We start from the raw sequence: 24,252 nt of genomic DNA on the forward strand, positions 1-24,252 counted from the left end.
GGGCTGGACGGGTCAGCAGGGAAAGGGCCATGTAATACTCCCAACAATAAAGATCTTTAAGGTGTTGGCTCTGGCCGAAACCGGTTTGGCTCAGTGGATAGAGCGTCGGCCTGCGGACTCAAGGGTCCCAGGTTCGATTCCGGTCAGGGGCATGTACCTTGGTTGTGGGCACATCCCGGGTGGGGGGGTGTGCAGGAGGCAGCTGGTCGATGTTTCTAGCTCTCTGTCCCTCTCCCTTCCTCTCTGTAAGGTGTTGGCTCTGCCCTGTGGGTTGTTGGTCCGGAGCTGGTTCTGCACTGTCTTCCATGGCTTCGGTTTCGGGTAACACCAGCCTCCTGGGGTGAAAGCGAAGCGCTCTCTCCCAGGTGCGGGGAGAGGAAATGGAGTTGGTGTTAATTTTCCTTAAGCGTTTGGTGGATTCTGTGAAGCCCTCTGCCTGTCGCCTCCGGCAGTTCCCGAACCCAGTTCCCTGGGTGGCGGGCCTGTGGGGGCTCCTTTCCTCCGAGCTGTCCCGCGAGCCGATGCTGTCGGCGGTTGAAGAGCCCGGTCTCCCGGGTCCTGTGAGGGTGTGGGACTTGTCAGACTTGACAGCTGTGGTTTGTTACGGCTTCCCCTCCCAAGCCAGCTTTCCGCGATCATCTCCGCTCCTTTCTTAAAGAAGCCTCGCCCGTATAAGGGGAGCCCCAGCCCCCAACGCGTCCGGGCATGTGTTGCCTTTCCCTGGAAGCACAAGGAGTGGAGTGCGTTGGTCACCGCGGGGTGGGTCACTGTGAGGCCCACGCGACCAAAGGAAACGTCCACGTCGGTTCCCATCTGAGGGGACACCAGCTGGTCGTGGCCACTCCACCGACGCTTTCCTGATTTCCAAAATGCGTGTATTATTTTATTGTCATTTTCAGGTGTGTTTGTATTTATTTCAGAGAGAGAGAAACATCCATGACGAGAGAATCGTGGCTCGGCTGCCTCCTGCACGCCCCCCACTGGGGATGGAGCCACAGCCCTGGCCTGTGCCCTGACCCGGTTCATGACTTGATGCTGGGCACTCGTACTTATTTTTCCAACGCGAAGAGCAGCAGACGCTGGGTGTGGGGGGAGAGTTAGCAAGGCCTCTGCCAGCCACCCCGGAGCCTGGCTCCCCGTCCGCGTTCCCACACTCTGCTCCGCCCCAGCAGGTCAGGGATGTTTCAAACAGGAAGCTGTTAGCAGATAACACGGGGGCCCAGCCTGATTTGCTGGGCGGTGGGACGGCCCCAGCCCGCTCCCCTCCTGTGGGGCTGCACCGCCCGCAGTGTCCTGGTGGGTCCCCGGCAGTCAGGACGCCCCTTCGCCTCGCCTGCGCCTCAGGTAGGGGAGGCCCTGGCCAGGACTTGCCACCATGGGGAGCAGGGCGGAGGGTGAGCCGTGGGGAGAGGCTGCGCTAGGAAGGCGGGTTCCAGGCAGCAGGGAAGGAGCTGGTGGAGGGACATGGGCTGTGCCGAGGTCCAGGCAAAGGCGCGGCGAGTCCACAGCACCAGGCCCCGGCCGTGGTGCTCACCAGGTCTCGTGGAGGTCATGTCAGGGCCTGGGTGCGGGGCGAGGGGACCGCGTGGAGGATTGTCCCTGCAGCCAGCACAGGCTCAGGGTGTCTGGACCCCTGCGGGGGGGATGGGGGGGGCCGTGGACGCCCAGTCCCCTGCGCTCAGTGGCCAGGGCTCAGTAACGGGGGGCCCCGGATGTGGGGCCAGCAGGTCACCTTGCCCAGAGCGGGCCATCTGGTCTCCCAAACTGGGTGAGACTGTCGGGGGCCCTTCCGGCCTGCTGCCCGGTGTGGGGCTGGCTGAGGTGCCGGCGGGTCGGGGCTCCGGATGAACACGTGATGTGGCCGCCTCACGTGCGTGATGACTCCCCGTGCGGTGGGGAGGCTCCGTGGGCCACGGGCAGGGCAGAGCCCGACTCCCAGCTGTTCCATTCATTGACAATTTTGAAGAGTTTCCGTCCCTAAGAAGAGAACAGGAGGGATGTGTGTATATCATGGCCTCTCCTTGCCTGTGGTTTTGGTAAAAAGATAAGAAAAATGTGCCATTGGGTGCGGCCTGTCCTGGCTGCAGCCCTGGGGCCCTGGTCCGGGGGCGGGGGGGGGGGGCGGGGGGCGGGGGGGGGGGTGGCGGGGGCGGGGCGGGGTGGAGGGCAGTGACAATAGAGCTTCAGGTGCCTGACATCCTGCTGTCCATTGTGCTCCCGGCTGGTCCCGGCGTGTTCTCCGCGGTGCGGGAGTGACCGTGCGGGCCGTGTGGGCCGTGCTCAGTGGGACAGCGGGATGTTAGGCACACGAAGCTCTGTTGTCACTGCGATGTCACTGCCCTGTGCTCCCGCCGGGAATTCCAGTGGCATCTCTCCCTCTGGAGCCGCAGCTTCTCCGTTTTTAGAAGGAAATTCCTCTTCCCAGCGGGCGGGAGGGAGCCAGGAGGATGAGGGTGAGGGTGCGGGTGGGGATCTCGGGAACGCCCCCATTTCTGCCGGCAGGACCTAGGGCTGACCAGGACCAGGGAGGCCTGGGGTGGCCACGGATGCATAAGTGGCAGCCGGGTGCGTGAGCCTCACGTGGTGGGGAGGGTCCACAGGCAGGCACTCCCGAGTGACACTGAACGGCTGTGTCCCATCCCTCCCCCTCCCTGTCTCTCCCCCCCCCCCCCCCCGTCGTCAGGAGCTTGGACTATCCGAGCTACACGGTGGGCAGCCCGGGGCGTGGGGGGCAGAGGGACCAGCCCCGGGGACCCACACGGTGACCCGCTAGCTTACGAAACGCAAACCGCGCGCAGCCACGCAGCCTCCTGTGCGCACACGTGGCCGTGAGGTGAAGCCCAACAGGCGAGCCCTGTGCGAGGGGACCCGGGGGGACGGGCCAGGGACGGCAGTGCGAGGCCGGAGCTGGCTTGTGAGGCCGGGAGTGGCCTCAAGGCTTCATGGACTACAAACACGCCTCTGCGTGTGTGAAGTGTCCGCTGTAAAGAACTAGAAGAGAGCCTGGCTCGCGTGGCTCAGGGGTTGAGTGTCGTCCCGTGAACCAAGAGATCACGGTTCGATTCCCCGTCAGGGCACAGGCCCGGGTTGCAGGCTCGATCCCCAGTGGGGAGCGTGCAGGAGGCAGCCGATCAATGATTCTCTCTCATTGATGTTTCTATCTCTCTCTCCCTCTCCCTTCCTCTCTCTAAAAAAAAAAGAATAAAAACGTATTGTGTTTTTTTTTTTAAAAAAAAAGAACTAGAAGGGAAGGTTGGGTAACACCTCCCGGCACGGTAACAAGCGAGAGAGAGACCAAAAGCTCGCAGGCCTCCCAGCAGCTCCGCGCCTGGCCCCGCGGGGTGGCCTGCACACGGCCTCCTGTCCTGGTTCCGGCGTTCCCGGCACTGTTTACCCTGCCTTCCTCCAGGGGTCGGTGCCCTGCCCGCACTCAGGATGAGGGGGGAGCTGGCCCTCGTCAGCCTGGCCTTCCTGTCGCTGGTCCTGCTTGCTGACGCTCAGCAGACGGCGGACGACGCCTGTTCTGTGCAGATCCTGGTCCCTGGCCTCAAAGGTAAGGCTCCCTTCCCAGGGGGTTCCCCCCCCCCCCCATCCCCGGGGCTCCTGGCTTAGGTCTGACCTCGGTGGGCCTCAGTTTCCCCATCTGAAAAAGCAAGGGCTGGAATACACAATGTCCACTGTCTGTTCGGCCAGGGATTCTGTCCTGGGGAAGTCATTTCTGTGCCGCTCGGGCGTCCGCATGGACGTGAAGGCAGCTGACCTCGGCCCCGGCTCTGCACTCACTGTGCGTGGCCCAGAAGGCGATCCCCCGTCCACGTGGCTGATGAGCACATCCGGGAGCAGACCCTTAGCAGTTTGCCCGGCCGGCCGCAGCGCCGCAGCCTGAGTGCTCACCGCTGCCCGGGCGCTCTACTTCCTTCTCTTAGAAACCCAACGCTCTTGCTCCTGTCGCTTTGTCTGCGGTCTCCTTCCTGGCAGAGCAAGCCCTGCAGGCCGGCGGGGTGGGTTTACACGGCAACGTTGTCTCATTGGGTCTATATGGGGACATTGTCTCATTGGGTCTATATGGGGACATTGTCTCATTGGGTCTATATGGGGACATTGTCTCATTGGGTCTATAGGGCAATGTTGTCTCATTGGGTCTATGTGGGGACATTGTCTCATTGGGTCTATATGGCAACATTGTCTCATTGGGTCTATAGGGCAACGTTGTCTCATTGGGTCTATGTGGGGACATTGTCTCATTGGGTCTATATGGCAACATTGTCTCATTGGGTCTATAGGGCAACATTGTCTCATTGGGTCTATGTGGGGACATTGTCTCATTGGGTCTATATGGCGACATTGTCTCATTGGGTCTATGTGGGGACATTGTCTCATTGGGTCTATGTGGGGACATTGTCTCATTGGGTCTATAGGGCAACATTGTCTCATTGGGTCTATGTGGGGACATTGTCTCATTGGGTCTATATGGCGACATTGTCTCATTGGGTCTATGTGGGGACATTGTCTCATTGGGTCTATGTGGCGACATTGTCTCATTGGGTCTATGTGGGGACATTGTCTCATTGGGTCTATAGGGCAACATTGTCTCATTGGGTCTATATGGCAACATTGTCTCATTGGGTCTATAGGGCAACATTGTCTCATTGGGTCTATGTGGGGACATTGTCTCATTGGGTCTATATGGCGACATTGTCTCATTGGGTCTATGTGGGGACATTGTCTCATTGGGTCTATAGGGCAACATTGTCTCATTGGGTCTATATGGGAACATTGTCTCATTGGGTCTATGTGGGGACATTGTCTCATTGGGTCTATGTGGGGACATTGTCTCATTGGGTCTATAGGGCAATGTTGTCTCATTGGGTCTATAGGGCAACGTTGTCTCATTGGGTCTATATGGGGACATTGTCTCATTGGGTCTATATGGGGACATTGTCTCATTGGGTCTATATGGCAACATTGTCTCATTGGGTCTATAGGGCAACATTGTTTGATTAGGTCTATGTGGGAACATTGTCTCATTGGGTCTATATGGGGACATTGTCTCATTAGGTCTATATGGGGACATTGTCTCGTTGGGTCTACTCTCACAGCCTGTCAGTGCCAAGGGCTCGCAGGGGCGCTGTGGGCTGGCAGGGGCATCGTGGGCTCCCAGAGGGGATGTGGGCTCACAGACATCTTTGTTGGCTGCAGAAGAGGTGTCCTGAGATCTGGGAACGCCCACGGCCCTTCCTGCCCCCCATGCATCCAAGTGTCTCACCATCCGCCTTGAACAGCTGCCCTGCGCCTGCTGGCTGGGTCCAGAACTGCCTGGGGCAGCAGAGACGGACGCTTTTGCTCCTAGATGTTTGTGGGTTTGCAGGAGGCAAGCGCCTAGTAAATGCCGAACACACTTCCTTCCTTTGGGAGGAGAGAGCAGTTCGTGGATGACGGCGGGGAGCGAGCGGGTGGCTGAACTGTGCGCCCGGAGAACTCCAGGGAACCAGCCCCGATCGGTGCCCGACAGCAGCGGGGGGGGGGGGGGGGGGGCGGGGGGAGGGCTGCCGCTCTCGGGTGCATGGGAGTTCTGAGCGGAGAGGTTTATGGAAATGCTGCCTGGGGTATCGCCCCAGGGCTTGGCTCTCTGCTGCCCCTGAGAGAAGCAGACGGTGAACATTTCAAACCCTGACGCTGAGCACGGGAGCAGAGCCGGGCACCAGCCTTTGTTCTTAAGAAGCACGTCCAGCCCTGGCTGGTGTGGCTCAGTGGATTGAGCGTCGGCCTGCAGACCAGAGGGTCCCAGGTTTGATTCTGGTCCAGGGCACATGCCCGGGGTTGTGGGTTCAATCCCCAGTAGGGGGAGTGCAGGAGGCAGCCGATCAATGATGCTCTCTCCCTCTCCCTTCCTGTCTGAAATCAATAACAATATACTTAGAAATACATAAGTAACTGCGTGTGGCTTCTGCAGGGGACGCTGGAGAGAAGGGCGACAAAGGCGCGCCCGGACGGCCTGGGAGAGTGGGCCCCACCGGAGAGAAAGGTACCTTCTCGGGCCCTCAGACTCCGCGCAGGGCGGTGGGGAGGGCGGGTGCATGTGGGCGTGTGTATGGTGTGTGCGTGTGCATCTGTGAATGTGTGTGCTTGAATATGTTGTTTGGATTGGTGTGTGTATGTGTATAGTAGACATGTGTGTGTAGGCATGTGTGTATATGTATGTGCATGCATTTATGTGTATAGAATGTATGTATAGCATGTGAGTGTGTATGAGTGTGTGAATGTGTATGAGTGCATGAGAGTGTTCGTGTGCTTGTGTGAGTGTGAGTGCACGAGAGTGAGTGTATGAATGAGTGTGAGTGTGCTTGTGTGTATGAATGTGTGTGAGTGTGTTTATGAATAGTCTGAGTGCATGAGTGTGTGAGTGTGTGTGTGTATGTGTGTGTGTGCTTGTGTGTATGAATGTGTGTGTGTGTGTGTGAGTGTTTATGAATAATGTCTGTGAGTGCATGAGAACGTGTGTGTGTATGAGTGTGTGTGTATGAGTGTATGTGTGAGTGTGTGTATGAGTTTGTGTGTGTATGAGTGTGTGTGTGTTTATGAATAATGTCTGTGAGTGCATGAGAACGTGTGTGAGTGCATGAGAGTGTGTGAGTGTGTGTGTGTTTGTATGTGTGTGAGTGTGTATGAGTGTGTGTGAGTGTGTGAGTGTGTGTGTGAGTGTATGAGTGTGTGTGTGTGTGTTTGTGTGTGTGTGTGTGAGTGTGTGTGAGTGTGTGTGTGTGTTTGTGTGTGTGTGTTTGTGTGTGTGTGTGTGAGTGTGTATGAGTGTGTATGAGTGTGTATGAGTGTGTGTGAGTGTGATGTTAACGGGAGGGACATCGCGTCAGCTGTGCGTCACCGACCGGATCTCGTTGCTTCCTGCAGGGGGCGTGGGGGACAAGGGGCAGAAGGGCAGTGTGGGCCGCCACGGGAAGATCGGTCCCATCGGCTCTAAAGGTACCTCCCTGCGTCTGCCTCACGTCCCGCCAGGCCCGCGCCCACGCCCTTGCCCGCTGCTCTGAGGACGATCGCAGACTGTCCGGGCCACCCGGAGGTCATGCGTGTCCCCGTACGCTGGGCATGTGACACGTTCTATCCCCCCGTGTGCCCCGGGGGGTCAGAGTCACTGCTGGCCGGGCCCCGTGGCAGGACGGTCTCTGGTGACGGTCACACGTGGAGGACACATGTTAATCGTGGCGCACGGCCCACCTCTGCCTTGGTTTCCTTTTCAGGTGAAAAGGGGGATTCCGGCGACATGGGGCCCCCGGGCCCCAGTGGAGAGCCAGGTACTGCCGGGCCCCGGCTGGCAAACTTGCCTAAAAACGCGATTCTGACCGAGCAGCTCAGGACCCGGAGCTGCAGGCAGCGGGAACCGGCCCCCTCACCCGGACTCGCTCCCTCCTCCTGGGACTGCGGGCTGCCCTCCACGGATCCCCCACCGTCTGCTCAGACCTCGTGTCCTCTCCCCACACGGCCCATCGGGGTGCCCCGGGCCCCCCTTCCTCTGGCCACCAAGCTTCTGAGAAGAGCTCGCCTGCACTTTCGGGGTCCTTTCTCCGTTCCCATGTCCGTGCCCCCCTCCCCCCGTGGCCCCTCCCTCACGCCCGTTCCCAAGTCTACCCCTGGCCAGGCGTCCCCCAGCCCCCTCTCCACCCCAGTGCTCACCCCTGCACCCTGTTCCGCCACCACCGTTGTTCTCAGGGGCTCTAGCCCCTCCAGGGCCGTGGCCCGGCTGCGGGGTCGGTCGAGGAACATTTGTATTTTGGGGAGTGGCTACTTCCTTCTTTTCTTCTTTTTTAAATACACATTTTTATTGATTTTCAGAGAGAGGCAGGGAGAGGGAGAGAGAGAGAGAGATAGGAACACAAATGATGAGAGAGAATCATGGACTGGCTGCCTCCTACACGCCCCACACTGGGGATGGAGCCCACAACCCCAACCTGTGCCCTGACCAGGAATCGAACCCTGACCTCCTGGTTCATAGGTCAATGCTCCACCCCTGAACCAGGCCTTTCTTCTTTTCTGAGCCCGCCTTGGCTCAGCTCCCTAACGCCCGGTCCCCGCAGGCGTGCCCTGTGAGTGCAGCCAGCTGAGGAAGGCCATCGGGGAGGTGGACAACCAGGTCACCCAGCTGACCTCGGAGCTGAAGTTCATAAAGCACGGTACGTGCTTCTCCGAGTCCTCGCGTCCCCCGCCCCCCCGCCCCCTCGGCCCCCAACCCCCGGGCACCCACGGCTCACGTGGCTCTGTGGCGCCAGTGAGAGCCGTCCACCGTCTGTGCGCGTGCCTGCATGAGTGTGCTCGCACCGAGTGTGCCCGCACCGAGTGTGCCCACCGAGTGTGCCCGCACTGAGTGTGCCCGAGTATGCCCACTGAGTGTGCCCGCACCGAGTGTGCCCACCGAGTGTGCCCGAGTGTGTGACAGAAAGCGAGTGCTCACTTTCCAGCCCTGCCCTCCCCCGCAGCTGTCGCCGGCGTGCGCGAGACGGAGGGCAAGCTCTACCTGCTGGTGAAGGAGGAGCGGGCCTACCTGGACGCCCAGCGGGCCTGCCAGGGGCGCGGGGGGGCGCTGGCCATGCCCAGGGACGAGGCCACCAACGGGCTCCTGGCCGCCTACGTGGCGCAGGCCGGCCTGGCCCGCGTCTTCATCGGCATCAGCGACCTGGACCGCGAGGGCACCTTCGTGTACGCCGACCGCTCGCCCATGCAGACCTTCCACAAGTGGCGCGGCGGCGAGCCCAACAACGCCTACGACGAGGAGGACTGCGTGGAGCTGGAGGCCTCGGGCGGCTGGAACGACGTGGCCTGCCACCTCCCCATGCACTTCCTGTGCGAGTTCGACAAGGAGCACGTGTGAGCGCCCGCGCCCGCGCCCGCCCCCACGGGGCCCCCGATGGCCCTGGGTGGGGCCGTCTCCAGGGCGGGCCCGCCGGGCGCAGGGCTCCCTGGGTGACGGCTGTCTTTGCTGAGCCCAGACGGTGCCGTGTGCGGGGGAGCAGTGTCTCCGTGTCACTGCACCGCTTCACGCCTCGCACTGTGGCCAGGTCCCCGTGTGACTGCTCAGCACGGCTCGCTCCGTCTAAACTGTGACGTGAATGCCCCGAGTGGCGGCTCTCCCGTGACGGCTGCTTCTCGTCCCGTGTGGGGAAGCCCACTTCACTCTGACCCGTGTTTCTGTAAATGGCACACGCACGCTGCCGCCACGCTAGCCAGGGAGGGACACCTGTGCTTTGCTGCGAACCCGGGTTGGGAAAGAGGAATAAACTCTCCCACGAGCAGCTGAGTGTGTTGTTCTACCCGCCCCGGGAGCGAGGGTATTGTCCCGGGATTTGAGGGGGCGGGGGAAGGGCGGGGCGGGGAGAGAAACATTGATGAGAAAGTACACCTCTTGGTTGCCTCCCAAACACGCCCAGACCAGGGCCAGGGATGGAACCTGCAACCCAGGTACGTGCCCTTGACCAGGAATCGAACCCGAGATCCTTCGACCTGCAGGCTGACACCCTGTCCTCTGATCGACACAGGCCAGGGCGGGCTGTTCTCTTCATGTCTCCAATGGCCGGATTCGTGATCTGTGGCCGGGCCACAGATTACCCAAGACTTAGTGGCTTTGGTACAAAAATATCAATGTCCCCCTTCCCTCGTCCCGGACCTGACTGGGCCCTGGTGTGGCGCTGGCAGGACTCGGGTCCTCTGGCTGTTGGACAGACGGACGCCTCACCCCTGGCCATGGCCACCCCTCCCAGCAGCGCAGTGAGCAGGGTGACCTCGGGTCCGCATGGCCACACTGCCTCCCAGTGGCGGGAGGGCGACATTGCAGTGACTAAACCCTCCAAGCATCTGGCTGCATCGATGAGGGGGTGGGGGTGGCGTGTTCTGTGTGTGTGAGAGAGAGAGAGAGAAAGAGGCGGGAGATGCAGGGAGAACCAGGGCAGGCAGGGGAGGGTCTCCCTTTCAGAGCATCCTTGGGCTCGGTCCCTGTGATCTCAGCCTCGGTCCGTGTCCCCAGGGGGCAGCATCCACAGGGGACACACAGGACGCGTCAGGGAAAGGACCAGCCGGCAGCCTGACTGTTGTGGGAAGATGAGCTCTAGGGCATGGGCATGCGTCTGGGTCCCGATGCCCTGCAGCCCTGGGCACAGCTCTGTCTCGGTGGAGGCAAGGGCAGGTGACGGGAGGTGATGGGAGGGGAGGGCAGGTGATGGGAGGTGAGGGCAGGTGATGGGAGGGGAGGGCAGGTGAGGGCAGGTGATGGGAGGGGAGGGCAGGTGACGGGAGGTGAGGGGAGGTGACGGGGGGTGAGGGGAGGTGACGGGGGGTGAGGGAAGGTGACAGCGCTCGGGCTGGTGGGTGCTGAGTGGCCTCCAGCGTCTGGGCCCCGCCCCCATGGTCCGATGGGCCTGCCGCACCCGGACTCGGACGTGGCTCTCCGTGGGGTGACCCCTCAGTGACTGTCCTGGACCGTGAGCCCATGCTTCCTGGGTGGGGGGTGGGGGAGGGTGGCAGGGGAGGGCACCAGGTGTGCCCCTTTCAGGTCAGCGGGTGGGAGCCAAGGGCCGGGCGTTTCTCAGCCGCCGACAGGAGAATCCCAGTCCCGCAAAAAGGGCCCAGCTGGCGGGACTCGGGGGGTGAGCCTCAACCTAGGAACCAGGAGGTCATGGGTTCAATTCCCGGTCAGTGCCTGGGTGTGGGCTTGATCCCCCGTGTGGGCCGTGCAGGAGGCAGCTGATCCATGATTCTCTCTCTTCCTCTCCCTTCCTCTGTGAAATAAATAAAAAAAAGACAACAGCCAACACAAAATAGCCGTCAGACCTGACTGCTCTGACTGGAGCCGTACAGCCATACGTGGGTCCTACAATAGAACCGCATCTTATTGGTCACATTGCATAATAAGGTTGCATCTGATTGGTTAGCTCTTGAGACCAGAAATCCTTATGTCCAAGTACAGGCATCTGAGTCTTTAAAAGTCACTTTGGGGCAAAGAGGGAGGTAATTATTATTACACTAGAGGACCGGTGCACAAAATCGTGCACAGGTGGGTCCCTCCGCCTGGCTGGCGATTGAAGCTGATTGGTGCCGTCTCGCCCAGTCCCGATCAGGGCCAATCGGGGGCTGGCCGGCCACGGGGGAAGGACCACAGGAGGATGGTGTGGGAGCGCACTGACCACCAGGGGGCAGCTCCTGCATTGAGCATCTGCCCCCCGGTGGTCTGCATGGCACAGTGACCAGCTGACCATTCGTTCAGTCTACTGGTCATAACAGTTGCTTAGGCTTTTATATAGAGAGATATTTTTGTAAATCAATCAAAATCACAGCTATTTCTGGCCAGATTGGCAAACAGTATTTCTGTTGTTGAGCCGCGGGATCTTAGGCCTTCCTGTGCCGTGAGCCGAAGACGGTTGGGACTGGCTGTGGAGCCGTCTTCCGTGGCCGCGGCACCGGGGCGGTGAGCCTTCTAGATGCCAGGCTCCCTGGCAGGGACAGCCCAGGCAGGGGCTCAGCGCAGGCCGGGGAGGGCCTCCCTCAGGGCCCGGCGCCTGGGACCCAGGTCCCTGTTTGTGACGGACCAGCTGGCTGCTCCCTCCGCTCCCTCCACAGGAGCTTCTGCAGGGACCGCGGGCCTCTCCAGGGAGGGGCTGCCCCGCCCCAGCCCCTTCCCACCCCCTCCGCAGCCCCTCCCCGGGCCCCTCCCCGGGCCCCTCCCCAGCCCCTCCCCGGGCCCCTCCCCACCCCCTCCCCAGCCCCTCCCCAGCCCCTCCCCAGCCCTTGTGACATCAGCGGCACAGCCAGGCTCCCCTGCCAGGCCGGAGTTCTCCCTGCTGGGCCCCGGGGCAGCGCCATGAGACCTTGGCTGGCATCTGCGGAACAAGGAATCCAGTCCTAGACACGGGCTCCCGGCTGCTGGTGAGATGGCGCGGCCTACGTATTTACTTACGTATTTATTATTATTTCTAAAATACATGTTTATTGGTGTCAGAGAGGAGGGGAGAGGGAGAGAGAGAAACATCCATGATGAAAGAATCATGGGCCGGCTGCCTCCTGCACGCCCCCCACTGGGGACCGAGCCCACAACCCCGGGCCTGTGCCCTGACCGGGAATCGAACCCTGACCTCCTGGTTCCTAGGTCGACGCTCACCCCCTGAGCTGCGCCTTTGGGGCTGAAGTTTTTTTGTTTTGTTTTTAAAATATATTTTATCGATTTTTTACAGAGAGGAAGGGAGAGGGATAGAGAGTCAGAAATATCGATGAGAGAGAAACATCGACCAGCTGCCTCCTGCACACCCCCTACGGGGGATGTGCCCGCAACCAAGGTACATGCCCTTGACCGGAATCGAACCCGGGACCTTCCAGTCCACAGACCGACGCTCTATCCACTGAGCCAAACCGGTTTCGGCTGAAGTTCCTTTTAATCCACCTGGAGGGTCGCTGGGCGGGAGGCACTGCCCCTCCACCCGACAGCGACAGCGTGCGTGTTGTTTGAACCCTTCTGACCCGGGCTGGAGCCCGCACAGCCGAGCTGACCGCCCCCCCTCCGCCCCCCAGGAAACATGGTGGACTCTCCCAGGGAGGGGAAGCTGGCCCGGTCTCCGGACTTCGTCCAGCTGATCGACATGGCGTCCGAGTCCGTGGGAGGCAAGGTGAGCGGGTGTCTGTCGGGAGGACGGTCGGCCGTGAGGCCGCATGGGGGCCACGCGCTGCGAGAAACCCGTTTGAGCTGCAGGGACCGGCAGGCCCCGCCCGGGGAGCCCCCCCGCAGGCAGAGGCCGTCTTGCACCCTGAAGAGAGCGCACTGTCCCGTGCGGTGCTCGCGGCCTGGGCGGCGTCCGCCGTGCGGGAGCCCTGGAGGCCCGGGCACCACCCCTGCAGGGTGCCCGGTCCCCGCGTGGCCAAGGCAGAAAGGCCCAGCAGCGGGCGGACTTGCTAAGATCTCAGTAGCGGGCAGGGCGCGTTCTTAGTGTAAGTTAAAGCATCCCCGCCCCCACCCGACCCACTCAATGCCCTGCTTTGCCCGGCCGGCCTGGCTCAGCGGGTGAGCATTGACCTGTGAACCAGGAGGTCACGGTTCGATTCCCGGTCAGGGCCCAGGCCGGGTTTCTTTTTCTTTTCTTTTTATTTTTATATTTTTTATATCTTTATTGACCTCAGAGAGGAAGGGAGAGGGTGAGAGAGAGAGAAACATCCATGATGAGAGCAAATCACTGACCAGCTGCCTCTTGCACACCTCCCACTGGGCATCGAGCCCGCAACCCAGGCCTGTGCCCTGACCGGGAATCGAACAGTGACCTCCTGGATCATAGGTACACGCTCAACCCCTGAGCCCCGCCGGCCGGGCGAGCTGCCTATTTTGTGGGACGTTAGTGCCCGGGCGTCCAGATGGCGAAGGGATGCAGAAAAGAGGGTGGGAGGGGAGCCGGGGGGGGGGGCCGGGGGCCGGGCAGCGGTGAAATGGAAACACAGAGCGTGGAGGCTGAACTGTGCATCATTTCTCTCCCCGGGGCCATTCCACGCTCCCTTTTACCGCGGCTCATAAGGTTTCCCGAGGGCTGAAAGGAAGTGGTTTTTAACTTACGGTCCTTTTGTCTTCTTCCTTCATTTGCCTAGATTTTGTTTGCAACAGATGACTTTTTTGCTCCTGCAGAAAACCTGATAAAGGTACCCTCAGCGGGAGAGGGAGAGGCGGTGCTGACGGGCTGCGAGGACACGGGAACACACCCCCTCCCGGACGGGGGCGGGGTCACGGGCTGCCCCCCCCCCCCCCCCCCCCGGGACCTGGCGTGGGACAGCAGACACGTGTAGGAGTCAGCGCAGGCTCAGGAGGGACACGGAGCTTTGGGGCCCCGTTGTGTTGGGGGTCGGAATCGCGTTGGGGAGCCAAGTGGTGCACATCTTGCATTTTTGGGAAAATGTTTCCCCGCTTAATAAGCAGCGTGTAGGACGTGTTTCTTTAAAACTAAGCACGGATGTTCGTTGCTGACCTGTGGGACCTCTTCGCTTCAGAGTGACAGCCCACGGTTTGAAGAGCGTAAATACACGGAGTTTGGCAGGTGGACGGACGGATGGGAGACCAGACGGAGGAGGATCCCAGGTGAGCAGTACCAGCGGGTTGAGCAGGCTGTGGAGAGCCGGCACACGGGGTCTGACTTCTGTGTGTGTGTGTGTGTGTTTGCTTTGGTTAATCCTCACCGGAGCATGCTTTTCCATTGATTTTCAGAGAGAGTGGAGGGAGGGGGAGAGACAGAGGGAACAGCGACGTGAGAGACACAGGGGTGGACTGCCTCCCACAGGAGCCCCGACCAGGGCGGGGACTGAGCCTGCAACCGAGGTTCAGGCCCTGGATTGGAATCGGACCCGGGACTCTTCAGAGAGCCAGCGCTCTATCCACTGAGCCAAACCAGCTAGGGCTGTTGTTGTTTTATTGATGTCAGAGAGGAAGGGAGAGGGGGAGAGAGAGAGAAACATCAATGATGGGAGAGAATCATGGATCGGCTGCCTCCTGCACGCCCCCCACTGGGGATCGAGCCCGCAACCCGGGCCTGTGCCCTGATGGGAATCGAACCCTGACCTCCTGGTCCATAGGTTGATGCTCAACCATGAGCCACACGGCTGGGCAAGTCATTTGGTTTTAGTTTCCTCCTGTCGCCTCTGACGGGCCGCTCTGCGTGCGTCCCCAGGTCACGACTGGTGCGTCATCAGGCTGGGGGTCCCGGGCCTGATCCGGGGCCTGGACGTGGACATTTCCTACTTCGCGGGAGACTACGCCCCTCGCATTTCAATTCAGGCAGCCAACGTGGAAGAAGGTGCGTGGGGACCTCTGACCCGGCCGCTGTGGGGTCGGGGGCTCAGCCGTCCCCCTGACCGTGCGTTTCCAACCAGACGGGCTCAGCAGCCGGTCAAGGCCTCTCGGCGGCCATGGCCTGCGAGCTCGGATTCCCATGCCCGCCCTGTGGTTTTCGATTGTGAACTTAGCGATGTTCTCTGACCCGGTTAGATGGCGTTATCCCCACGCGCCTCAGACCTCACCAGAGGTGCCGGTGTCCCTGTGGCCGGCCGGTGGCTGGGAGGGTGGCAGGCCGTGTGGGACCTGTGGGGGCGCAGCCAGGTGTGAGCCACCAGCCCCTCACGGGGACGCGGCGCCGCGGGCTTTCGGGGCGCCTTCCTGCGGGGTGGGAGTGGGGGGCGGGAGGCTGGGCCCCGAGGCACAGGGCTCCTCAGGCAGACCTGTCTTTTCCGCCCGTCACCGGCAACATCTGACGTTGGTCCCAGAAGTAACTTTTGAGAACAAGTGCCATTCTGCGTGTGCACAGACACGTACGGAGCAACATCAGTCATGTCCGCTGGCGAATTGATGCTAAAAGATGGTGGCGTCCGCGGCCCCGCTCCCGAAAGGCAGTGGCGGGGGGCGAGGGGGGCCCTGGACGTTCCGTGGTGATGGGAGAGGTCACTGCAACCAGGAAATGCCTAAGGACAGACGCGCAGTCTCTGGGCCGGCATGTGCCTCTGCTTCTATTTCTCACGCCCGTGGGTCGTGGGTCGGCGGCAGGTGCCCCGGGAGGCAGCTCCTGGACCCGCCCTCGCCAGGCGCCGCTGTGAGCGCTCCGGTCCGGGGCCAGGTCCGGGAAGCGCGGCTTCGCTGGGGAACAGCCGCTCTGCTGACGAGCGGCCGGACCCGCAGGCGCTGCGCGGCGTCCGAAATGCTGCCCGCGCTCCGCACGGCGAGCGGCTCCCACGGCGGCTCTGACCGAAGAAATGCCCTCGTGTTATCTGGAAGATGGGACTCACGCTCCCTCCACGAGCGCGGGCTTACTTATTCATCAAATATGTGTTTTATTGACGTCAGAGAGGAAGTGAGAGGGAGAGAGAGAAACATCAATGATGAGAGAGAAGGATGGATCGGCTGCCTCCTGCACGCCCCCCATTGGGGATTGAGCCCGCAACCCGGGCCTGTGCCCCGACCGGGGATCGAACCCGGACCTCCTGGTTCCTAGGCTGACGGTCACCCCTGAGCCGCGCCGGCTGGGCCAGCCCAGATTCTTTTTTATTTTGAATGTGAACCCTGAACCCTAACGGTCGCTCTAACTTCAGATAAAGAACCAGCGATCCCACAGAGAGGAGTCCGGCTGGGAGTGGCTGCCACCGCCGAGGAGTTTGAGGCTGTCGCTAAGGTGCGTGGCCGGACGGGTCTCGTCAGAGGCTGAGGACCGCGAGGAGGGGCCGCAGGCCTCGCCCGCCGCACGGGGTGGGACTCGCCCTGCAGGCCTCACTCAGGCACCTGCCGGGGCCGCCTGGCAGGCGGGTCCCACGGTGCCTGCGTGGCTCCCAGGTGCCGCCCTCTGGGCTGAAAGGAGAAACTGACCCCGTAAAACCCTTTCATAGGGGTTTGACAGGGAACGTGCTGCCTGATGCATTTAATAAAACGAATAGTTTAAAATATATTTTTATTGATTTCAGAGAGGAAGGGAGAGGGAGAGAGAGAAACACCAATGATGAGGGAGAATCATGGATCTGCTGCCTCCTGCACACCTCACGCTGGGGATGGAGCCCGCACCCGGGCCTGGGCCCTGACCTGAATGAAACCGTGACCTCTCTTGGTTCATCCTCATCCAAGGATATTTTCCCACTGATTTTTAGGGAGAATGGAAGGGAGGGGGGAGACAGAGAGAGAGAAACATCGATGAGAGAGACTCACCCATTGGCTGCCTCCCACACTTGCCCCGACCAGGGCAGGGGATGGAGCCTGCAACCGAGGTACCTGGAATCGAACCCGGGACCCTCCAGTCTGCTGGCCGACGCTCTATCCACTGAGCAACACCAGCCAGGGTGAACCAGTGACCTCCTGGTTCATAGGTCGATGCTCAACCACCGAGCCACGCTGGCCGGGCAGGCCCCAGGGCTGTACTCGAACGTCCGCACCCCATTCCGGCGTCTCCTTCCTGAGAATCCTGGAGGGGAAGGCATCGGGGCCTCAGGCCAGGCCTTCACCCCCAGCCCCCCGCCCGCCCCCCACCCCCCCCCCGCCGCCGCCCCGGCCCCGGGGGAGGGACCGTCGTCCCTGCAGCCGGGCTAACTGCATGTCCACCCGCAGCTGCAGTCCAACGACTGGGACTATCTGGTTCCCAGGACAGAGCTGAGACCCGGAATGCCTGCTTCCGGCCACAACTACTTCCTGGTCAACTCCCAGCAGAAATGGACGCACGTCAGACTCAACATCTTCCCAGGTGAGCAGGGCCCATCGCCACGGCCCTTCCTTCCGCGTCTGATGTCGGCAGGTTTAAAAACACCAAACGCAGTCACCCTTTCTTCAAAAAAAGGAGAGAGAGAAACACCCATGATGAGAGAGAATCACGGATCGGCTGCCTCCCGCATGCCCCACACTGGGGGTGGAGCCCACACCCGGGCCTGTGCCCTGACCGGGAGTCGAACCCGGACCTCCTGCTCCTAGGTGGACGCTCAGCCCCTGAGCCAGCCGGCCGGGCCGTCCCCCTCTCTCCTGGTCACCGGTGTCTCGGCACGTTAGGATTAGCGTTTCCCTTTCGTTCTCTGGAAGTCCTCCCGTCAGCCCTCACCCACAGGGACTTGCCAAACGCTGTCCGGGGTGGGGGTGGGGGGTAGGATGTGAGGGAAAAGCTGGGTGAGGCTGGACTCTGGAATCGATCGCACAGGCGTGTGGGCGGCTGGGGAGGGACGTGCAGACGGCCCTCAGGTAACTGCACTTCATCACAGCTTTACTGCCGTCACACGCCGGCAGCCACCCATTCAGACTGCCATGCCGTGTTCGTGTTCGTGTGCGAACATGTGCACGTGCCCCCGGCACCGGTCAGCGTAGCTCATCTTCATCATCTCAGAGACCCCCCCCCCCCCACCCCGCCACCCCACCTCCTCGCCACCAACTCCAGCAGCCGGGCACCCGCCTTCCGTCTCGAGGGATTCTGGACGCTTCGTATGAGGCTCTGGAGTAACTGTGAGGGGTGTGGGGGGCTCTGAGGCCACGCCAGGCCAGGGGAGACCGCAGAGCACGAGGCCTTGGGGAGCTGGGGCGGGGGCTCCGGGCAGCGCAGGAGCGACGTGGGGGGTGGGGAGGGAGGGAGAGGGGGGATGGGGGGGTGTCAGGGCTTTGGTGGTTTCTGAGCCTCAAACGGCTGCTTCCGCTCCTTTCCAGACGGTGGGATCGCACGCCTCAGGGTGTACGGCGTCGGACACAAGGACTGGGCGTCCGCGGACCCCAAAGAGCCGGTAGACCTGGTGGCCATGGCCAGCGGGGGCGCCTGTGTGGGGTTCAGTAACGCGCTTTTCGGGCACCCCAACAGAATGATAGGTGAGGGGCGCCCCGGGCTGGCGCTTATCCGGGGTGTGCGGGCAGCGGCGGGGACCCCAGTGTGGTCTGAGGGGCCGCCTGACGCGGAAGAGGCCGATCGTCCGTCTGTGGGGCCGGTGCCTTCAGGACGGGAGGTCGTGGCGCTAGTTCCGCTTAAGCAGCTGGTCGGAAAGGAGACGTGCAGCCTCGCACCCGGGCCGTTCGCGACGCGGCTGAAACACGAGCCGAAGGGGAGATGACGCGCAGCGACGCCCGGGGCCTGGGGGACCCCCCCTCCCCCCCCGCGCGCGTCCTCGGGTGAAGATGAACCACGCGCCTCCCTCAGCTGCGCTCTTTCCCGCAGGCATCGGGCAGCCCACGTCGGCGGCCGACGGCTGGGTGACGGCGAGGAGGCCCGACAGGCCGCCCGTGCTGCAGGTGAGGCGTCCAGGCCGCGCACGGCTTCATTCCACATCAGGAAACCGCCTCGCCCGTGCACTGAGGGTCTCGGGTTCGATTCCGGTCAAGGGCACATCGGTGGGGGCGCATGCGGGAGGCAACCCATCGATGTGCGTCTCACATTGATGTCTCTCTCTCCCCCCTCCCTTACACACTCTCTAAAAATCAGTGGGAAAAATACCCTCAGGGGAGGAGTAACCAAAAAAAAAAAAAGGGAAGAAGAGCATGCTGGGAGTTTACAGACATGTACCGGCTCCCAGGAACTCGGGCCGCGTGAGGCACTTAGAAATGGCCAGGAGGCAGCAGACACAGGCAGCTTACACACCGGGGCCCAGATCCCATGTTCATAGTGAGGAGTAAAGGAAGTGACACGGTTCCCGCCGACACGGTTCCCCGCTGGTTTCGGGGCGGGTTCTGCGTGGCACCCGCGGGCTCACGCGTGTCCCCTTGCGTTCCAGTGCGACGAGACCGGCGCCCTCCTCGTCCTCGGGGGCGAGTGGGCTGTTTTCCGCCTCTCGCACCCTGGAGTGGTGACGCAGGTGGAGATCGACACGACGCACTTTAAAGGTAACTGTAACGCCACGAGGAAATGCGCTTCATCGGCCTGACCCAGGGCCCGAGCCAGTGTGCTCAGTGGATAGAGCGTCAGCCTGAGACCGAAGGGTCCCGCGTTTGATTGGCTCAATCCCTAGTGGGGGGCGTGCAGGAGGCAGCCGGTCAGTGATTCTCTCTCAGCATTGATGTTTCCATCTCTCTCCCTCTCCCTTCCTCTCTGAAATAAAATAGCCTATATAATACAAGGGTAATATGCAAATTGACCCAACCGTGGAGCGACTGGTCGCTATGACACGCACTGACCACCAGGGGGCAGACACTCAATGCAGGAGCTGCCCACTGGTGGTCAGTGCGCTCCCACAGGGGGAGCTCCGCTCAGCCAGAAGCCGGGCTCACTGTTGGTGAGCGCAGTTGGCGGGCTCTGCAGCAGCCCTAAGGATGTCCGACTGACGGCTTAGGCTGGGAGCGGGCCTAAGCCGTCAGTCGGACATCCCCCGAGGGCTCCTGGACTGCTAAAGGGTGCAGGGCAGGCTGAGGGGACCCCCCTCCCCCAATGTCGTGCACCGGGCCTCTAATATCTAATATATACACTTTAAAAAAGCCATGTGATCAGGTGGGGGGGGTGGGGCTCAGGACCGTGGGCCTGGCTTCCACTCGCCCGCGGTGGAACCTCACGTGAGTTGCTTTAACGGTTTGTGCTCTGGTCTCCCCGTTTATAAAATGTCAGGATTGAACGGGGTGACCCCAAAACTCACAGGAGACTCTTCGATGCTGTGAGCTTTTTACTGGGGACCCCGAGTCCCATTTGGAAAGGGCCTGTGCGGTGCTCCGTGGTTTGGCCCCAGGATGGAGGCCGGGATGGAGGCCCCGGGATGGAGGCCCCGGGATGGAGGCCTGGGATGGAGGCCCCGGGATGGAGGCTGGGATGGAGGCCCCGGGATGGAGACCCCGGGATGGAGGCTGGGATGGAGGCCCCGGGATGGAGGCCCCGGGATGGAGGCTGGGATGGAGGCCCCGGGATGGAGGCTCCGGGATGGAGGCTGGGATGGAGGCCAGGGTGGAGGCCCGGGATGGAGGCCGGGATGGAGGCTGGGATGGAGGCCGGGATGGAGGCCGGGATGGGGAGGGTGACCATTTCTTCTTGAGGCTGGTCTTCTAGGACAAATGAGCTGGAGATTTTAAACTCTGCTCACTTTCATAGTAAAAAACAATATTTGGACAAGCTCCCCTCATGTTCTATACATTCACGTGTCCTTATTTAAGAACGTTCAGAAGAGGTTACTCAGCCTTTGTTATTTGTTCGGTAAATATGTATTTTTAACCCTCACCCAAGGACATGTTTTGATTGATTTTAGAGAGAGAGGAAGAGAGGGGGAGGGAGAGAGAAACAGGTCAGTTGCCTCCCGTATGCGCCCCGACTGGGAATCAAGCCCACAAGCGGGGTATGTGCCCTGACGGGACTCGAACCCGAGACCCTTTGGTGCCCAGGATGGCGCCCTGACCGTGGAGCCTCACCTGCCGGGCCGCCGGTGACATTTCGACAAGCACGTGCCTCGGGTCGTTTCGCCGTCTCTGCATCTATGGTGGCGGTTTACGGTCACACCGGGGATGCCTGGCTCTTAAAGGGCCCCTCACGGGCTAACCCCACGTCCACGCCGCGCAGCGGGAGGGGCGTCGGCTCCCGTGCGGGGAGGGAGCCCGTCCCGTCAGGAAGGCCCGACTGGAACTGCTTTTGGGAGACGGGGTGATGTGGTGCCTCTGGACGGAGCTTCTTAAGAAAACGCGTTTTATCGACACGCCGTCGGCGGACAATCTTCTCTTGTTTGATTCCGGGCGCGCCGCACGCGCCTGACGTTTTTACAGCTCGCGGCGTGAGCCCCGCTCGGGTCTCCAGGAAACTTACACAGTGTTGTTGGCTATGCGCCCGCCCCTCACCCCTCCCTCCCTCCCTCCCTCCCTCCGGTCTTCGTCGCTCTGAGTCTGTTTGTTTTGTGTTTAAATATGTTTTTCAAATTGACTTTAGAGAAAGAGGAAGGGAGAGGAGAGAGAGAGACACCCATCAGCTGCCTCCTGCCCGCCCCCACGGGGACCGAGCCCCCACCCCGCCCGGCCCTGAGGGGACCCCACCGCGGCCTCCGGGTGCCGCGGCCGGCGTCTCCGTGTCGGGGCCGAGCCGGTGCCGCGTGCGAAAGCCCCTCTCCTGTCCCGCAGGCAGCTCCCCGGCCAGCTGCCGCCTGGACGGCTGCATCCTGACGGCCCAGGAGGAGGAGGACATGGTGCGGCAGCAGTGGGAGCTGCCCGGCCACCGGTGGAAGGCGCTGCTCCCGGCCACGAAGGTGAGCGCCCCCGCGGCGTCCCCAGCCCGTCCCGCACGGCCTCCCGCCACGTCAGCCGGAACGCGCACGAGCCTGTCGACCCGCAGCGGCGCAGTAATGTGATAAGAGGCCGGGCGCCGGCCCTCGCCAATGCGGCTCAGTGGGTAGGGGGTCCCGGGTTCAACTCCAGCCGAGGGCACGCACCTCGGTTTTAGGCTCCTCCCCGGCCTGGGCCCTGGTCGGGGCGCGTGCAGGAGGCAACCGGTCGATGCGTTCCTCTCACGTGGAAGTTTCTCTCTGTCTTTCCCTCTCTCTCCCACTCTCCCTGAAAAGATCAGCGGAAGAATAGCCATTCGTCGAAGCTGTGCACACCTAGCAATCACGTTTTGTTGTAAATCCCTCCCTCCCTGTCTGCAGAGCAGTTTCTCGCTCCATCGCCCTCAGGAGGGTGACCCGCTGCCGGAGCCGGGACGGTGTGCACCCAGGGCTGGGCCGAGGTGCCGGGCGCCGCCTCTGACCCAGGAGGGGGGGTCCCTGTGGGCAGCGCTGAGGGCGAGGGCTGCTCCCCGGACACCTCGGCCACTTGTTTTTCTTATCAGTCTGTCCACTTCACTGAATATTTTATAAACGTTTTTTATTGATTTCAGAGAGGAAGGGAGAGGGAGAGGGAGATGGAAACATCCATGAGGAGAGAGAATCACTGATCAGCTGCCTCCTGCACGCCCCCCACTGGGGACTGCAACCCGGGCCTGTGCCCCGATGGGGAATGGAACCCGTGACCCCTGGTTCATAGGTGGAGGCTCAACCCCTGAGCCACGCCGGCCGGGCCGCTGGGTTAACCGTGAGCACCCCCGTCCTGGGCTTCCTCCCCTGCACGCAGGTCTCTGGGCGCCGCGTGGTTATGGGGAGGCCTTTGTCTTCTGAGGCCCCCGGGGAGAGAGCGGCTGAGCGTCTGCCCCGGGTCTCAGGGCCGCTCTCCGCTCCCCCCAGCTCGCTCCCAGCGCAGCCCAGGTGTTCGACAGCCTGACGCCCGAGCTTCAGGACGTGGTGACCCACGCGAGGCTCACCATCCGCCCGGACGGGGGCGTGGGCCGCCTGCGGCTGCGGGGCTTCCCCAGCTCCATCTGCCTCCTGCGGCCCCGGGACAAGCCCATGATGAGGTTCTCGGTGAAGGCGGGCTTCCGGTCCAGCCTGTAGCCCCGCGGCGGCGGGCGGCACGCAGCGACACCGGAACCGTGGGAAGGGTCGGGCAACCAGTCTTTCCCAGATCGGCGGCGTTCCCGGTGGTTGAATAAAGTGGTCTCGCACACACGCTGTCGTCCGTGACGTCGCCAGGACGGACGGGCGGGCGGGCGGGTAGAGGCGTGGCCGGAGCCGCGACGGGCCGGTCTGCAGGGACGACTTCTCCCGTGTGACGCGGCGGGACGCTGACAGTGCCCACGCCTCCGTCTGTGTGGATCCAGCGGCAGGACGCCCGGCACGGCCACCGGCGTCCGTCACTCAGTTGTCTTCACGAAGAAATACGCCCTCCCCCAGGGTGTGATCTCACGTGGGCTTTAAAACATTCACGCTCCACGCGCCTCAGACCCAGCGAGAGCCCCGGGCACAGCCCTGCGCTGTCTGGCTGTCATATGTGACCGTACCCTTCGCTCACACCCGCGGGCGCAGGTGCGTCGGAGAATTTAACGTGCCCCTGAACCTGCCACAGCGCCGCAGTTCACGCCCCCGACTGGGAACCGTTCACCAGGGCGCTGTTTGCCGAGAGGGAATTTCGTTGAAGGGCCCTGAGCGCGCCGTGGTCCCGCGGAAGGAGGGCTGTTACCGGGAAAGGTTCTCAGTCACTCGGTGATGCTGGAAAAACATAAATAATGAAGACGAGGAAGCATAAGGCCCTGGGCAAGGGGACGGTACATTTTTAGAGTCTCGGGTTTTCATCTCGTTTGGAAGCCCGGGGCACGGAGCACAGCACGGCCAGCAGACAGAGGCCTGACGAGGATTTGTTTCCTACGGTACAAACAGGCCGTGTTTGAAGCCGTTCTCGATGTAACGGTAATTCCCACAGGCCTTCAGGACGGAAGCACAGGTGCAGGGGGGACTCTGCCTGTGGCCCCATCTGCCACGTGGGTTATGGCGGTAATTCCCTGTCTGTGAATCAGAGGACATTTCCCCTCCCCCCTTCTTAGCTTTCCAGCCGGCCCAGCGGGCGAACGAGGGCCTGGCCGCCGCCCAGACTGGGCTCCCCGGCCCAAACGCGACGTCACTGGAAACAGACCCGCGTGCCCGCGTGCTGGGCTCCCGGGCTCAGCGGTTACTTCCAAACAGGCAGGGAGAGTGGGAGGCGCCTCCAGGAGGGACCTGCTGTGTTTTTAAAAAATATACTTTTTTATTGATTTCAGAGAGGAAGAGAGAGAGAGAGAGAGGGAGAGAGAGACATCAACGATGAGAGAGAACCATGGATCGGCTGCCTCCTGCACACCCCACATGGGATGGAGCCCTAAACCTGGGCCTGGGCCCTGACCAGGGATCCAACCGTGACCTCCTGGTTCATAGGTCGATGCTCAACCCCTGAGCCACGCACGCCGGCCGGGCTGTCACTGTTTTGAGAGGCTGGTT

The 24,252-nt window shown here is 61.8% G+C and overlaps 2 protein-coding genes across 2 annotated transcripts; both read left to right on the top strand.

Annotated features, from left to right (window-relative positions):
* The first annotated feature begins 1,306 nt into the window (after positions 1-1,306).
* COLEC11 (collectin subfamily member 11) lies at positions 1,307-8,894 on the top strand. The gene is made up of 7 exons (XM_008162432.3): positions 1,307-1,344; positions 3,410-3,553; positions 5,954-6,025; positions 6,907-6,978; positions 7,254-7,307; positions 8,088-8,183; positions 8,487-8,894. The coding sequence occupies exons 2-7, from the start codon at positions 3,436-3,438 to the stop codon at positions 8,876-8,878; spliced, it is 804 nt and encodes a 267-aa protein (XP_008160654.2). The 5' UTR covers positions 1,307-1,344; positions 3,410-3,435; the 3' UTR covers positions 8,879-8,894.
* A 2,920-nt stretch (positions 8,895-11,814) lies between these two features.
* On the top strand, positions 11,815-22,948 carry ALLC (allantoicase). Its single transcript, XM_054728330.1, has 12 exons — positions 11,815-11,922; positions 12,562-12,656; positions 13,621-13,671; positions 14,017-14,104; positions 14,691-14,816; positions 16,102-16,181; positions 17,102-17,234; positions 18,176-18,331; positions 18,675-18,748; positions 19,228-19,336; positions 21,536-21,660; positions 22,630-22,948. Exons 2-12 carry the CDS (start codon positions 12,567-12,569, stop codon positions 22,834-22,836), a joined length of 1,239 nt encoding a protein of 412 aa, XP_054584305.1. The 5' UTR covers positions 11,815-11,922; positions 12,562-12,566; the 3' UTR covers positions 22,837-22,948.
* The last annotated feature ends 1,304 nt before the right edge of the window (positions 22,949-24,252 follow it).

The sequence above is a fragment of the Eptesicus fuscus genome, chromosome 16 (genome assembly GCF_027574615.1).
Source record: "Eptesicus fuscus isolate TK198812 chromosome 16, DD_ASM_mEF_20220401, whole genome shotgun sequence".
NCBI classification, from domain to species: Eukaryota; Metazoa; Chordata; class Mammalia; order Chiroptera; family Vespertilionidae; genus Eptesicus; species Eptesicus fuscus.

Coding starts and splice junctions, on each gene's coding strand:
- COLEC11 (XM_008162432.3), top strand. CDS start 3,436: ATGAGGGGGGAGCTGGCCCTCGTCAGCCTGGCCTTCCTGTCGCTGGTC. Junction 6,979..7,253: donor CGGTCCCATCGGCTCTAAAG/GTACCTCCCTGC, acceptor TTTCCTTTTCAG/GTGAAAAGGGGGATTCCGGC. Junction 7,308..8,087: donor GGGCCCCAGTGGAGAGCCAG/GTACTGCCGGGC, acceptor CGGTCCCCGCAG/GCGTGCCCTGTGAGTGCAGC.
- ALLC (XM_054728330.1), top strand. CDS start 12,567: ATGGTGGACTCTCCCAGGGAGGGGAAGCTGGCCCGGTCTCCGGACTTC. Junction 14,817..16,101: donor GGCAGCCAACGTGGAAGAAG/GTGCGTGGGGAC, acceptor CTCTAACTTCAG/ATAAAGAACCAGCGATCCCA. Junction 17,235..18,175: donor CAGACTCAACATCTTCCCAG/GTGAGCAGGGCC, acceptor GCTCCTTTCCAG/ACGGTGGGATCGCACGCCTC.